A 16,068-nucleotide genomic window follows, 5' to 3' on the forward strand; every position below is an offset into this window, starting at 1 on the left:
ACTGTTGAAGACTTTCCTCTGGATATTTTCTCCTGCCCTCACTGAAACATGCAGCTTTATTCCTGACCCACACAACACATCTGTCCTTTTCAGAGATCTCTAACAATTGCTCCATTCACACTGGAAGGCAGCATTGCCATAGAATAGTTTTGATTGTGGCAGTATATTAACTAAACATAGTAATTAACTGACGCACCCTTTTATTGTCTCACATTTCCACTATCATATGGCCTGCTGTGTGCTCTAACAATACTTCAAAATTCTGACTTGTTTTGTCTCTCCTGGCTTTTAAATACCCTTGCATTCCCATTTGTGGCTTTGTATAAACGCAAAAACAAGTAAACATGCATTTTGCAGACACCTTCGCCGCCTTCTGAATGCAGCCCTCAAAAGTTGGGTTTCTCAAGCCTTAACCCAAGTGACGACGACATTTAAATACAGCTACAATAATCCCAGGTAGCTAACTCCAGTGGTGGCAACAACAGAGCAGGGAAAGGGGGGAGGTAAAAAGCAACCAGCTTAAATAATATTTGCTGAAAAGACGATCCTAAACGTTATTAACCTGATTCTCCTCCGCCATCAAAATTACACCGAGGTATCTCTGCTTCAGTGAGAATCAGGCTCTGAAAGGTAACAAAATCCTTTCTGTTAACAAGGCCATAAACTAATGGCACTTGAAAAACTCAGCACACCAGGCTTTATGACCCGCAGTGAAAACAGATTAGACGTGATGCAAGGGCGAAGAGAGTCCTCTCAGACCTCTTCTGCAGCTGCACAGCACGTTCCTGCGACGAGCGGGCTTTGCTTTGCAGCCCAGTACCCTCTTCTGCATCTCCACGTGCATTTGTGGTTCAGCGGCAAGTTTATAATATTGAAAAAAAAAATAAAAAATATATATATATATATAAAATCAAACACCTTTTTGTTTAAACGCCATGTCAAACGCTGGGCTGTATTCTGACTTCTGGCTTCATCCAGAAACCTAGATGTCTTTCAAGTTGCTCGCCTCCTTCCCAGAGGCATTTGGAAGTTGTGTGGTTGTTGGTACCCGATGAGCGCTGATTGCAGCGGGGAATTAGTACACGTTCTGAAAGGAGAAGATATGCTTTGTATACACCCAAGGCTTGCAGGAAAGAGGTCTCCAGGATTTCAGGTAAATCTAAGGCTCTAAGGGCTGCCACAACAGCATCGTCGTATCCGTCGTTCATATGACCGTTTCAGCAGTCCCTTTCTTCTTGCACGTGAAGAGAGGGCTGCAGGGATAACAAGTTTAATCCTAGAAACCATCGCTAAGAGAGAAAAGCAGGACGAGGCTCCACTCCAGCCTGAGCCTTCCTTAGCCTTCTGAATTTCTGGTCGCTGAATTTGCTGAACTTCTGCACTTGCCTGCTGGAAGCAGCCTGAGGACCCCTGTCATCTTGCCCAGGCCACCCTGCAGCCTTTAGGGGCACATTCACTCCTTGCTGCCATCTTGAGTCCATCTGAGAATAAGATAAAAGTGTCCCTTTTTCTCTCCCACCTCCCAGTAGAAATGTTCCTAACTTGCTGTATAATGAGACCATTTTTATTCTTTCTGGCCATCTCCTAGAGGCGAAAATGGGACCACTGCTGAGCATCATTGTCCCAGGCTCAAGGCTTTTAATGAAAACCTGAAATTCCTTCTATTTAAGGCCAGGGAGGTGCCTAATGGACTAAACAGCCTGCGAGGTGGAGGAATGGCTCTGCTGAAAAGCACCGTGGCGGCCAGCAAGGTCCACGTGCTGAGCTAATGCTCACGACAGCCAGCAAGCCCTGCAGACCTCAGGCAGAGAACGGACTCCCCTGATTTGCACTTCATCCTCCTCACGCTCAGATTCAGCTTTTCCCTACCTACGAGGCCAGGGAAAACACCAGACTTCTGCAGCTGCCCTTCACCTTCATGGATTTCCACCTCTAAAATAGGGTTCCTCCTACTGGGACCTCTGTATTCTGCAAAATATTGGCTATAGCTATGCAGTCTTTTGCAGCCCGTGCTACGTTCCTCCCACCCGTGCACAAAGGCAGTGGGACACGAGCAAGCTCTGCCCACGCCCCCCGATTCGGTGCTCCCAGTCTGAGGGCGAGTCCAGTTCCAGCATCATGCTGTCAGGGCAGCAGTGGCAGCACCTTCCCAGCCCCCGCTGGGAACACCACGGGGGGAGATGCAAATTTGCAAAAAAAAGCAGACAGAAAGCCAATTTTAAAATGAATGTTGGCCTCAGACTAACAGGGAAAATGCACTATTGGCTTTGATTTTTAAATACATTAGTTCTCTCAAAGACTGAATCAATGGAAAAAGGAAACGAGCGATGGATAACCCTTTACTTGCTTAGGGACAGGATTTATCCTCACCCTGTCTGGCAAATGTATGGCTGGTTGTTGGGTGACCACAGGCTATTGCGTTTCCCTCACAGCTGCTGTGCCTGCTCCCACCTCCCACGTAACCACCAGGCTGGTCATGTACTAGAAGTCCAGCATGGTCTGGCAAAAAATCGTAGAATCACGGAACGGTTTGGGTTGGAAGGGACATTTAAAGGTCATTTAGTCCAACCCCCCTGCAGTGAGCAGGGACGTCTTCCACTAAACAAAGCTCAGAGCTCCATCCAACCTGACCTTGAGTGTTTCCAGGGATGGAGCATCTACCACCTCTCTGGGCAACCTGGGCCAGTGCTCCACCACCCTCAGCGTAAGAAAGGTCTTCCTTACATCTAGTCTGAGTCTATCCTCTGTTAATTTAAAACCATTACCCCTTGTCCTATTGTAACAGGCCCTACTAAAAAGTCTGTCCCCATCTTTCTTATAAGCCCACTTTAAGTATTGAAAGGTCACAATAAGGTCTCCTCAGAGAGAAGCACCTGTGAAAAATCCCAGAAGGTCTATATGCGCTTGTATTTCCAAATAGAACAAAATATGGAATTTCAAAGTTTCCATAGAAGCGTAATGTTAAGTGGAAAAAGATTGCTTGAAGGCAATCAAAACATTTCATTTTGATAGAAGTGCAAATACTCTAATTTATTGTATATGCCGATAGAATTCAAGCTACAGTTTCCCAAAGAAAAATCAAAACGATCCGATTCCAACAAGACCCTATGAGCTCATAAGATACCATTTGAGCGAAATGCCACTGAAACGCAGATATTCCTGTGAGAAGTAAAAATTTTAAGGAAATGGCATTTTTTCCCCCCCCTCTTAGGGGGAATGTTCTGACTGGCTGTATTTAGCAGTTTGTCTTTGCACTTCACCCGCACAACTCAAAGGCGTTTGTGTGGAAGGACAAGGGCCACATCATGAAGGAGCCGAAATCCACCACGCTATAGAGGAGATACCTGCTGGGGACCGAGCTTCCTCCTTGTGCTGCTGAAGGTCGACTCATGAAGAATGCAAGGCAGGTCTTGGTGTGCGACACCTCTGCCCAGCAGGCTGTGAAGATTACTCATTTTTCCCCTCTATCCCTCATTTGTGGGTCTCCACCTGGTTATCTTTTGTGCAGATCACAGGCACTCGTGTTGTCAAAGCGTGCAGAGCACTTCTCTCAATTACGGCTCACTCAGTGTCGGGCACCGGAGGTATTACTGCGGCAGGGCTCACGGGTAACAGCATCGTTTGGGAATGTGATGAGCACTTTCCTTCTGCCCTGTACAAAAGCAGCCCTTTTCCGGGTGCCTGGACGTTGCTGAGCTCCGTGTGCTCTGATCTCTGCTACTCGCGCGACATACCCAGTCCTTTGCCACCCAGGAAGCAGGGAGCCCACTCAGGAGCCGGGAATGGGGAGGAATTAAACTCACTTAGGGAAGCGGCGATGGACAATAGCACCGTGATAAGGACATGGTGGGTAACATGGCAGCATTTTAAAGGCCTCTAGGTATCTGCAAAATGCAGAAGCACCCCAGCCCTTTGTCTCAGCATCCAAGGCACAGGACCGCGATTCAGCACGTGGCTGTTGGGAACGCGCCTGCTGTCTAAAAGCAAGATTTGAAAGAGAAACCTCCAGGCTCCGAGCCTGCTGAAAGCACCCGTCTGATCTCATTACCCCGTACCAGGCGCGTGAGCCGGGATCCGTCCCTGCAGAGCCGAGAGAGAGACAGCAGGAGGTTCAAAGGAAAGAGCCAGGGATTAGCAGGCAGCTGCTTCTTTTGGAAGAGCCCCTTTCTCCTGGTAACGAAGACCTCTGTGGATTCACAGTGAGGAGAATGGATGGGCCAGGGCTGCTCAGGGTCAGCCAGGGCACAAGCTGCAAACAGCTCTCCGAATACAGGCGGTTCCTGCTCTTGCGAGGCACAAACCCATGCCCCTGCCTGGCCCACGTCTGTCACAGGAGGGAGGGGAAGCCAGAGACAAGGGATTCATACTTAATTTTGCCCTGCCATGAACAAAATGGGATCTGTCTGTCTTCCCTGACTGGCTGAGCAGGGCTCTTCAGACAAGGTTTCTGGTACAAAAGTTCACAACTCCAGCGGCATGTTTTATTCTTCCAATATTCCCCACTCCTGACCTCCAGATTGCTCTTTGCACAATCCTTACTCCAGTAAACACACATCCTAGGGCATGCTCTGGTAGCAAGCACAGGAACGCCAGAATACAAACCCAAAACAAAGTCTTTTAAGCCTAAACCACTACTTCATGTAATTCAGCCAGCTCAAAGGCACCATAAAGGTCACCTGAGGCTTCGGGAGCTGAGCAAACTTGGTGCAGAGCTAAGACCTTCTCCTAAGCACGTTCCTGGATACCCAAGGACCTTCTCAGCTAGGAGCTCCCCAGACTTCATCACCAATCGCTGCCTTTGGCCAAGCCCAGGCTCAGGAGACCACAGGCCTTGGGAAGGCTGCCAGGATGACGCCATCCCGAGGGCTAACACCACAACATCAAGACTTACCCAAGGTCTGGGGACAGCAAGGAGGAGATGCATCAGCAAGGGCTGAAGGCGGCAGATAAATAAACTGCTGTTGCTGTGACCCATCTGTGAGTCCTTTCTAATTAAAGCAGGGCTCACAGCACAGCCACACGCACAGCCCTGCTGCTAATTAGGGAGGGCTGAGCACTGACACATTAACCCTCCTGGTCTCAAAACATTAACTTTACCAGGTGTAATACCTTCTAGCTGACATAAAGGTTAATAATCTGCATCCAAACCAGAACCCAGCTCGGTAAATACCCAATTAACCGGGTTCTGCCAGAGGCAGCGGCAAAAACGCAATGTCTAGGGGGGCTGAAGGGAGGTCCCGAGAAGCTGGGTGTGATGCGTGCTGGTGTGGGCACCACCGCGGGCGACAGCAGGGGACCTGTAAGAAAGGGCCAGCGGAGCATGCAGGAGTGATGCCTTCATAGGGCACCTGCGCGGGCTCCAACACCAGCAGTAGCTAGGCTGAGGGAATGCAGTAAAATGAAATAAATAAAAGATTCTGTGCTGTCAACATTTAGCAAAACAATTTTTTTTTTTTCCCCCAGCCTTCCTCCCTCCCTCGCTCCTTCTGAACCGTTCTCCAAAGCCTTCTGCTGTTTGGAAGCAAATTCAAAGCAGCAGTGGTTGGATTCAAGTTGTATGCAGTAAAATGGGAGGCTTTTTTTCCTAATTTTTAATCTTAGTTTTGCCCTCTGCCTTCCAGAAGAGGGAACTGGAACAGGGGAGGATAAAAAATGAAACAAACAAGGAATAACTGCATATTCAACTCGGTTAGAATGTAATTGCCTCATTTAGCATCATTTCGCAGAAGCTCAGGAGAAAATGATTCTTTCCATACAACAGATATGAAACATTTAAAAATAACGGGTCAAATAAGAGCTTACTTTTATTCTGACCAATGCGCCAGCTAGAACAAGTGGAAATGGATGTCATCACGTTCTCAGGAATGTGCCACACTGCTGGCCAGACCCCGTGGCACCGGGCGCTTTGATGGAGATGGAGAAGGCTCTGGGAGCAAGAACAGCTGCAGGGGCTCAGGGTGCTTTGCAGGGCTCAGCCACTTCACTGAGCTATTCCTATTTTAGCTAAAAGCTCTTTCTTTTTTTTTTCCTCCACAGCTGAACTGAGACAAAGAGCATCAGACACACTCGTCATCAAGAAGACATCCAGCATTTTTCCTAACTGCTCAACTCACATCCCCTCCGAGCTCCTCCTCATCTTCCAGGTGTTCAAGTTCCCCCATTCTGCAACCATCTAGGACGTCCTCATTCTCCCTCTCCTTTTCTACAACCTTTAATTAAATTTCATCTTTCCCTTTCCGAAGATCTGCCTTACCTTCTCTGTCACCGCCCCTTCTTCACCGGGACCTCTCCGCTGAAGGCACTGCACGTGCAGGGGAACGCGTTGCCATTCCTAGCAAACTTTCAACCTCAAATCTCCAACCCAAAGTCTCAACTCTGCTTTTACCGAAACTGAAAACTGGCTGGGAGAGACACAGCACCAGCCCAGCCAGCCAAGCTGGCAGAACCAAAGAGATCATCCAGTGAGACAGGAGAAGAATGAAAATAGTGTTTTTAATATCATTTACAGCAAACTTACAGTATGTATTTCACATCACATATTTCTAAACTGCTCATCTGGAAAATATACGCTGCAAAAATACAGAACACACTACTCAAAATATATCGAGCATGTGGTTTCTCTTTCTTTCTTTTTTTCTTTTTTCTTTTTTTCTTTAATCAATTGTACAGTGAAACATTTACTTTTCCAAACCAGGTTTTGGTTTATTTTGGAAGCGCTGCTACACATCTGCAAAATTACCAGCAGTCAAACCAGCACACTTCAAAGACCTTTCCGAGGACCACTTTCCCTTGGGTGCTGTAGGAAAAGACCAACCCACAGCCTGAGGCAGGGGAGAGGCACCTGGGCTCCTCCAGGTCTACAGACCACCCGTGGAGATGTCCTAGGCAGGAAGAACCCTCTTCACGTACAACCACCCACAAATGCTGCTCTGTCTAGGTGACTACGAAGAACAGCAATGGTACGAGGGACAAACATCACTGCCTGGTCTGGTACGGAGGCAGGCGGATACTCCTCCAGTATGGTGGACCCTGCAGAGAGCTCTGTGGGGGAGTTTTGAGCCATAGGCGTGACAAACTGCATGGGGTGGTCTTGTTCCTCCAACAAGACAATCAACGTGGCAGCACCCTCCACACACTGACGGAAGATTACACCCACACACCAGCTGCAAACACTTGCCAGAGAATTCCTGAGCTTCTGAAGACTGGAGAAAACTCACCAAGATCCTAGTTAAGAGATGCATCAGGATTTGGAGGGCACGTAGCAGACCTGCCTCACTGAAACATGTCAATTGTGTTATTACTCCATGGAGAAACATGAGAACGGAGGAGGAAGTGGGTTAATGAACAAAGTAAGTTCCTAATATTCTTATTAGGCAAAAAAATAGCCCCTCAATGTTTGCCAGAGCCACAGAGGGGCCAGCTGGTTGAGTTAAGGACAGGAGAACTTCTTTCCCCATCTGCTTTGAATTTTAAGCTCTCAAGTTGTCTCAGCTGTAGCTGCTGCTAAGGGATCTCACGGGTGGAGAAGAACCAGGTTACAGAGGCAAGGCTTAACGCTCCCGATCAACCTCTGCATCAGGAAAACAAGACAAGAGAAATCAGCCAAACTAAACTTGGCTTTTCCTCCATCATGAACGAAGCACGGCCAAGGACTGGCTGGGCAGCACTGTGGCTTCTGCTCACAAACCACGTCAAGTCAGGAGCTGCTCTCCTCCTGCGTGTTTAAGCTGCCCCCCGCCCCCTCCGCTCTGGCTGGTTTTCATACGGCGCTTGTGTCTCAACGATACAGGGCAAAAGGAATTTTAACATTTTCTTATTGCAAACATTTCCCATCTAATGCCATTTACGCATTTCCAGCTCACACGACCCCAAATGTCCCCACGCCCGGAATGTGATATAAGTACATACAGCGGGGAAAAAAAACCCAACGTTTCTGCAGACTGCATTTGACTTGTATCAAAATCCTAACAAACACCACATTTATTGTACTTTATTTACACGGTAGTCACGTATAATATAATACAATACAGCGTTCCATTTGCAGTGGTAGGCACTATGGGTTTTAAAAGGTCACAGCTCTTCCCCTGCTCCCATCCCCACCCCTGCTCCCTACGGACGTGGTACCCGAGCCAACCGAGAGCTCCCTTCCGCGCGGTCCCAGCGCTGCTGACCCCTGCTCTGAGCTGGCTCCTTCCCAAAAGCAGATGATGCGAGCCGCTTTCGCGTGCTAACACAGAGACTCCCAAACTTTGGTGGCCACAGACCGCTGGCGACCCTTACCCTTTGTCAGGGACGGTTACGTGCAGCCTCACCAGCACGCTTTGCACCGGGAACACTGGGAAGGCAACGTGGGGCTGTAGCCAAGCCACAGAGCTCTGAGCGCAGCTTGCAGGCCACCCGCGATCACAGAGCACGGTTTTGGTCCCGCTGTGTGTAAGACTTTTTGAAAAATGGCTGCGAGTCTTCAAGAGGGACCCTCATCCTCCAACCAGGCAGAAGAACAGGGGGCATTTCTTCCTTTCAAGTGCAGTTAAGAGTCGTGAGGCACCGAAAACACAGCACTGAGATGCAGTTTACATCGAGGGGTGAATGCACCGCTATTTGTCTGACGCCATACTGCAAAAAAAAGGGGTTTTGAAGGGCTAAAATACACATGGCAGGGAAAGATGCCTTTTGCTGTCTTACTGGCTGGCAATTCAGTTGGGAAGAACTAAGATATGTTAGGCCGTATGCGGTTCTCCGATTCCCGAGAGATTTTTGCTTCCCATCTAAGAGCTGCGCAAACACTGCAAATAAAATTTGCACCACCTGCTTCACTTTAATACCAATTTGTTTTCGTCTGGGTTCATACCCTTCTTGTGTTTGCTCTCAGTAATTACTCAAATGAATGCATTAACTGGTAGGAACACAGGAAGAGGCAGAGAATTTCAAGCACCCGTGAGAGAATATTCCTGGAAAGTGGATCACGAGCTGGAAGGCAGCACTCTGGCTGTCCTGGAGCAGTGTATGTCCAGCGGCGCTCTGCCCACTGCCATTGAGCAAGGATCCTCTTACTCAATTCCTAATCACATACTTTTGAACTAAATATTTGCACTGGTGAGAAAATTCCAGCCTAGGGAACTGAGGGAGCAGAAACATCCCCTGTGATCTCTATGTCCAGTCCCAACAAACCAACACACACGAATTGTAAGCAAGCTTTTCCAAAAACCCTCCAGACCACAGATGATACGCAGAAACGACCTTGCACATACGCTGGAGCCATTTTCTTGGTTTTCTCAGCAATTCACAAGGAAGAAACAAAAGGGAAAATTCATTTATGAAGTTGCTATAAATTATTTGCTGAGTTGGACTTGACAAGTTTCTTATTGCTTTCTGCCACTTGCAGACACCAACCTTGTGCAGAACAAGCCCAGCACCACGAAGTCCCAGGCTATTGCTACTCTTTTACCTTCCACAGGTGCGACACTCTGCTCTGCCGCGCTTCAGATGAAGGAAGTGGGGGGAAACATCGCAAACTCATAGTATCCCAAAGACCCCGTCCCTGGAGCCACTCCATTCATCAAACAGATAGAGCCCGAAGCAAGATTTTGACAGGCGAAACAGCACATACACTACATACATCCGACAGTTCCACTCCTGCAGCCATCGATATGGATTCCTCTCTCCCTGTGGCTTCTTCTGAATTCCCCGTGTCCTCTCAGGACTGAGGGATGCTCACAGCCAAGCAGCTGTGGCAAGGATGAAGCTGAAAAAAAGCGGTCCACGTTGACATTCTATCAAAGAAAACACCGGTATTGCTTCTGAGTAGACAGAGCCTCCTGCTCCACTGGATTCAGGGAACAGACAATGGCCAAGGATTTTACTTGGCATCACTAGTTAATAAAGAAGTACCTAATGTCTAAGAACTGCTGAAAGGCCATTTTTCAGCGAAGCAATCGTATTAAGACTCAGATTGTCTAAAAATGTCAATGGAATGATAGAAAACATCTTTTGCAGCCTAGAAGTAGATTTAGTGTATAAAAGCAGAACAGACCATAGTATTTTGAGCATATGTAATACCAAGGGAGACCTGCTGGCATCCCAGGCACATTTAAATGCCACTCATTAACTCTGAACACCTCGTATTGCCCTGGTAGAGCCCAGCTGTGCTTTGCCATCAGGGGGAAGGAAGAACTGTGGCTGGAGAAAGGTCAGTTTGGAAGAAACGCCCACAAACCGCGGGTCTCGGGAAGGTAGGGCAGGCAGGTCTATCCAGGAGAAGGGAAGGGTGGATAATCTTTTCAGGGACTCCATGAGCTCAATAGCCACAATGCCCTGGTTGTTCCTCTCCTCCTTGGATCAATCTCAACCATCAGAGAACCGAAGCTGAGCCTGGCTCATGCCAAAGGCTCCCATCCACGATCGCCCATCCTAATAAACTGCCGCCTACGTTCACACCAACTGTATCTTGGCTGCCTTGTGGGACAGGAGAGTGTCATGTTGGAAGGAAAGGAGAATATCCAGAGTCTCCTGGAGTTGCTGCCAACAGAAAAGACGAGTGGCAGCAGTAGCATGGGATGTTGGGAGAGCTGAACTCAGATTTAGGTGAGAAGAGCAAAAACTCCTAATGCAAATGGGAACAGGTTATTATTGCTATATTCTGGGGTGCTCAGAAAGCCTGTGAACTTTGCAGGCATTAATCAGATCCAGAGAGGGAACAACAACAAACCTGCTTCTGTCTGCAAAGATAGCTCATGTGAAATGAGGGGGATAGATGAGCATAACTGTATCTAAAGGCAGAGTGGGAATGAGTCTAGAAACCCTTGTGAATAAAGGAACGAAGCTATTATCGCATCAGACCAGTGAAGCATTTGCATAAGTCTTCAATACTGACAATTCCTTGTGTCACCTGCCAAGAATAAAACAAACATCACACCAAGATTGTCCAAGTCTTAAGAAAATACTGAGCCCAACACACCCAGCTTTGACAACTCTCACGCGGCAGCAACAGCCGCGGCTGACTCGGGGGCTAAAGCTTCACACTGTGGCAGCCTTCAGGTTGTCTTGGGTTTGCTGTGGGGTGAAACTGCTGGTTACGAGATGGAGTCACCTTTCTGTCTCCCAGGACCTTGTTTATTGAGAAAAAAATACATGTCCGACTGAGACACAAAGGTAAACCTGAAGTACATTCCCTCCAACAGCAATCTGATGAACATAAGACACTGATGGGGATAGGAGGGACTCCAAATTTCATCATTACCTTAATTTTTAATTTTTTTTTTTCCCAAGAAAAAAAAGCCAATGCATCTCAGCCATTTGGAAATACTCCAATCACTTTCCAAATGTCTGCAGACCCACAGTTCAACTCTGAAGCGTTTTGAAGCATAGCTAACTCAGCTAATTGAAGTGAATTCCTCTCTGCATCTTTCCCATTTCACCTTCCCAGCAAGGTGAGACCTAACTGAGATTAATAATAGCAGCACCAAGTAGTTCAGTGCATCTTGCAGGGGTATGGCAGTGTGAAGCCCCTATTAGTTGAATTCCTAAGGAATGGAAGGTTTCTCTAGATAATTCAAGTGATGGCCCCTTTCGGTCCCACTATACATCCAAGATGCGCTGGGCAAAGTCAGAAAAATGTATGATTTCAATAGGTATAAAAAGAAGGTTCTGAAAACGCATCCCCTTGTTGACAAGGATGCAGAGAAACCGATGGGACCGATGTTAGTGTCATCTGCACCAATTTTAGATTGGGGTCCCCTTTTGATTCCACTGGGGCTACACCAAGGTGGCATCTGTGCAAGGGAAAGGAAACCCCAACCTGAAGTCACGCAAGGCAACTGGACAATCCCATAGAGACTGCGAAATCTCAAGTAGTTTATTTTTTTTTTTTCCGAACATCCCATTCCTTAGCAGACAGCCATGCAGGGAACACAGTGCTTGGAAATGTCAAAATAACATTTTTGCCGAGGCTGAGGTCTCAACATAACCCTGAATTTCAACGCCCCTGAATATGGAGAAAAAAAATCCAACACTGGATCTGGACTGCGCAGCTCAGACCATGCCCCTGTTTCTGTTCCCAGGAATGGGCATTTTTCTAACTCCATCCTCCCCCTTAAGTTTCCTGCACGGTTAAGGCAGTTGCGGGATGGAAGCGAAGTGCTGGCAGGCGAAGGCCCATACTGCAGTCTGGGAAGCGGGAGGGTGTCTGAGACTCTTTGTTCGTTATTCTAGAACAAAAAGGGGGTTGCGGGCAAAACTGGCTCGTGGGTTTGAAATCAGAAAAAAACAAAGGGCCTGCCGGGATGGATGAAAGTTTTGGTTCCTGTGTCTTCTTCAAACTAAAGCTCTGTTCTTGAATCTGTACCAAAGCACTGACAGAAAAGCCCTTCATGATGCAGGCAGCTGATACATCCTTAAAAAAACAAAGAGTGGGGTGGGGAGAGAGATTTTCAAAAGTCGCAATTACCAAAAGAAATAAAACAACAATCATGCAGGAATTTGAAGTGACAGATTAAAGATAATGTAAGTAACCCCATTCGACTGTGTCTCCCATACATACCAAGACAAAAGATTACATAAAAAAAAAAAAAAAGGCAAAAATAAAACCAAAAATGTTAAGTGCTCTGGAATCCTCTAACTCCGGTCAAGCGGGAGTTTTGACCGTACTGACAAACCAGGGCTCTTGAACACCGGGAGTTTGTTTTGCGTCACGTCAGCATGCCATTCTCCTTCACCTTGGACTTTCAGGGAGGAAAAAAATGAAATTGTGAAATGGGTCACAGAATTGCAAGCGATCAGGCTTTTAGAATGTTTCTATTCTGTGACATTTGTGTTCGAGTCTGAATGTGTGTGTGTAGTATAAAATTATGAGCTAACATTTGAAAAGACAGCAGTCTAAGTAATAAATTTTCAGAATGAAGAGAACTGTACAGAATGATTTCAAAGGCTTATACTTGACAATTATACATATTTTATGAGACAGTTACGCACCCTGTGCTGTTTTTAAATTCATTGTTTTATGGATGCAGTATCTCTATTTTAGCAGACAGGATATACTAAACCAATCTAATGGTCTAAAAAGCATCATTTACCACCCAACATAACAACAGCACTGCATAGCTTAATAACTTTTTTTTTTCCTCCTTAAACTCCTTCATTAATCAAGTGATTCGTAAGATGGCTGAAAACCAAGAATCAAATATCTGCGGTTACAATATTTGTCGAGTATTTGGCACAGTGGAGTTTATTTGATACACCCTTTTCTTTTTTTTTTTTTTTTTTTGCCCTTATTGTTGCTGAACACATAATGCTGTGCATAAATTACAAACACACATGTAAAGTCAGTCAAGTGGAAGCAGTTTGATACCCCACACCCATGTTTCAATGCCTAGATAAGAGCAAAGTCTGCTAAAAAGGTGTTGGAACATGAGTGGCAAGTTATCAACCCTCTGAAATTGTGCCAACTCTGGGGCGTCCACTGCCGGCAATGGACAAGGACCTGGGGAAGATCAGCCCCTCCGCCGGCTGCACGGAAGCGATGTCCAGCATTCGGTTCCACGTGCCAGGTTACTTCTCTAAACATCTGCAACTTCTCAACGGCTTCCAAATACAAACCAAAAAAAAAAAAAAAAAGGAGCTTTTGGATTATGATGCTAACCCTTAAAACCCTTCTGACCTTTAGTCCATTGGAAATGGGTCCGGTTCCCCGGGGAAAACTCATCAAATACAACCAATTTGTATTGCTTCCCAGCAGGAATGTTTTGGAAAAAAAAATAAAAATAAAATGCATGCAAAATAAGCCTGACCCAATGCTTCTTGAAGTCAAATGAAAGCTTCCCCGTGACTTTTGCAGGCTTAGATAAGACTGCATTGCAAAAGCAAAGCCCAGTCTGCTGCGGCATGGGTGCCTCTCGGGGAGCCGAATGAACGTTTCGGAGGTGCTCAATGCTGGCCAGCCTCTGCTCCCATAACCCAGCCTTCCACCGGAACACTATTTGCACACCTAAGGGCAAAACGTGGCCTCCAGGAGGGGAGATTATTCCACCTTCCTCACACGGCTTCCACCGAAGTCAATGGAGTTTCTCAGGTGAAAAAAAAATCCCAATTGTGAGGGTTGCAGGATTAAGGTCAGTATTCCTTTCATCTTGTACACACACACACACACATACACACACACTTACTTTAAAGAAAACATCCACCACACAATTTCTAGATTGCAAATTATATATATATATATATATCTTTAAAAACTGGAGAGAACATAAACCGCCTCTCCATATATATATGTATTCACCGAGTCACATAGAATATGAAAAAATCTATATTATGTAAATCATCATATTATCTATAATTCTCCAACTGACAATTGTTTTTATAGAGACACAGTGCATTCGTTCTGTTTTTTAAAAACATATTATGTGTCTTCATTGGCTTGGTAGCATATTAGAATGAAGGCGTATGGATAAAAAACGCAGAGGATTAAACAAACCCCTTGAGTCACATTATGTTTGGGTGAATTAAACAGGATCCTTCCCCAAACGAGCATAAATAAATCCTCCCTATGGAAAAGTGTCAGCGATTTAAGGGTTAACATAGATTTGAAAATAAGTTTTTAAAAAAATCTTATTAGAGGACTACACAGACAAGGGTTTGGAACTCATCCCCCTTTAAAAATGACAGCACGTTTGGCAAGTGTGAGCAAATGTCTTGAACTTTACTGGGTTTGAGAGATCTGAGCACGGCTATTCGCAGACAAGCCCAAAGCTGCGATCCGCGAATAAGCCTCGGCTGGAAGGACTCGGATACCTCTGACAGCACTGCTCGCCACCTGGAAGGCTTCCAGCAGCTTTCAAGGTATTTATGGGGGACTGGTGGCTGGTGACAGTGGGACTGGTGAACAACTCCAGCACCGCTCCCTCTTTGCCGTCACAGAGCACAGCACCCAGACCGGCCAACCCTCCAGCCCACGCTGCGGGGCTCCACGGATCCCTGGGGCCCCGTTTGCAACCGCAAACGCCTGTTCCGGCATGGCTGGCATCACCTTGCTTTCTCTATGCCTCATGACCAAGCCTGTCTGTTTGCCGAGGTCTCCGATGAACCTCCGCAGACGCCCTTCCTGGAAGCTCGTACTGTCATCAAAGGGGCTGGTACCCAGCCACGGCGGCTCCCTGCTTTCTCCATCACCCCGCAGGATTTCAGAAGTGATCCCATTAAAAGATGCCGTTCTCAAGAATCTTGGCTGGGTCTGACTTTGCGAAAAAGACAAAAGTTTCCTGTGTTGCCGTTGTTGTTTTGCAGTTGTGTTTCTTCATTCTCGCTCTCTTCTTGTTTTTATTAAAAAGGACCCTTGTATTATTAATATAGTTCACCCCTCCACAGTCACTATAAAACAGACTCCATATTTTCACACCACTCATGATCTTCAAGGTTATAGATAAATTTTGTCCTATGTGGTTGATTTTGGGGCACCGAGTCCCGCCCCAGATTGTCTAGGGTGAGAGTAGAGGCAAAAAACTCACTAGTGCTGAGACCACCTTCGTGGTTCTTGATGTATCTTTTATAGTTTTTCCTCAAGCACTGCCAGGTGGTAGTATATAAGATGAATGCAAAAGACTTCAGGGCTATAGCAATGCTAACATACAGGTATCTATAGACCACGTTGTCGTACAGCGCGCAGGCTCCTTGCTCGCCACAGAACGTGCTCCAGAACAGACACGTGGAGTCAATTCCAGCCCCAAAGATCAGCGGAGGTGGGATAAAACCTGTCAAAATAAGAGAGACAAATCATGTTTTTATGACCCTTAGGATAAAGAGAGAAGATGTGATTGCAGCACATGGAAAGAGAGGATATTTTATCAAGGTTAACAGCCCCAGCTGCAACCTGTGATTCTAATTTTTTAAGTTCTAAATCAACCTAAACAAAGCCTGTGAATGAGTTTTTAACTTGGACTTAACATCTATGGAAGAGATTCCTGCTGATATCAACATGCAGGAAGGATTTTACTCAAGTTTAAGTGGCTTTTATTAAGCTTCTCGTTTGCCTAACGAGACTGAGTGGAGGGGTAAATGAAAGAGGAGGCGGCCAGGCTT

General features: G+C 46.5%; 1 protein-coding gene across 1 annotated transcript in view; it reads right to left on the reverse strand.

Annotated features, from left to right (window-relative positions):
• Nucleotides 1-6,423: 6,423 nt before the first annotated feature.
• SLCO3A1 (solute carrier organic anion transporter family member 3A1) overlaps nt 6,424-16,068 on the reverse strand; it is a 151,775-nt gene continuing 142,130 nt past the window's right edge. Inside the window, exon 10 of the mRNA XM_054214194.1 lies at nt 6,424-15,740. Coding sequence (XP_054070169.1) covers nt 15,361-15,740 — 380 coding nt within the window. The 3' untranslated portion in view covers nt 6,424-15,360. The remainder of the gene's footprint in view (nt 15,741-16,068) is intronic.

Source organism: Rissa tridactyla, chromosome 9 (genome assembly GCF_028500815.1).
Source record: "Rissa tridactyla isolate bRisTri1 chromosome 9, bRisTri1.patW.cur.20221130, whole genome shotgun sequence".
Taxonomy (NCBI): domain Eukaryota; kingdom Metazoa; phylum Chordata; class Aves; order Charadriiformes; family Laridae; genus Rissa; species Rissa tridactyla.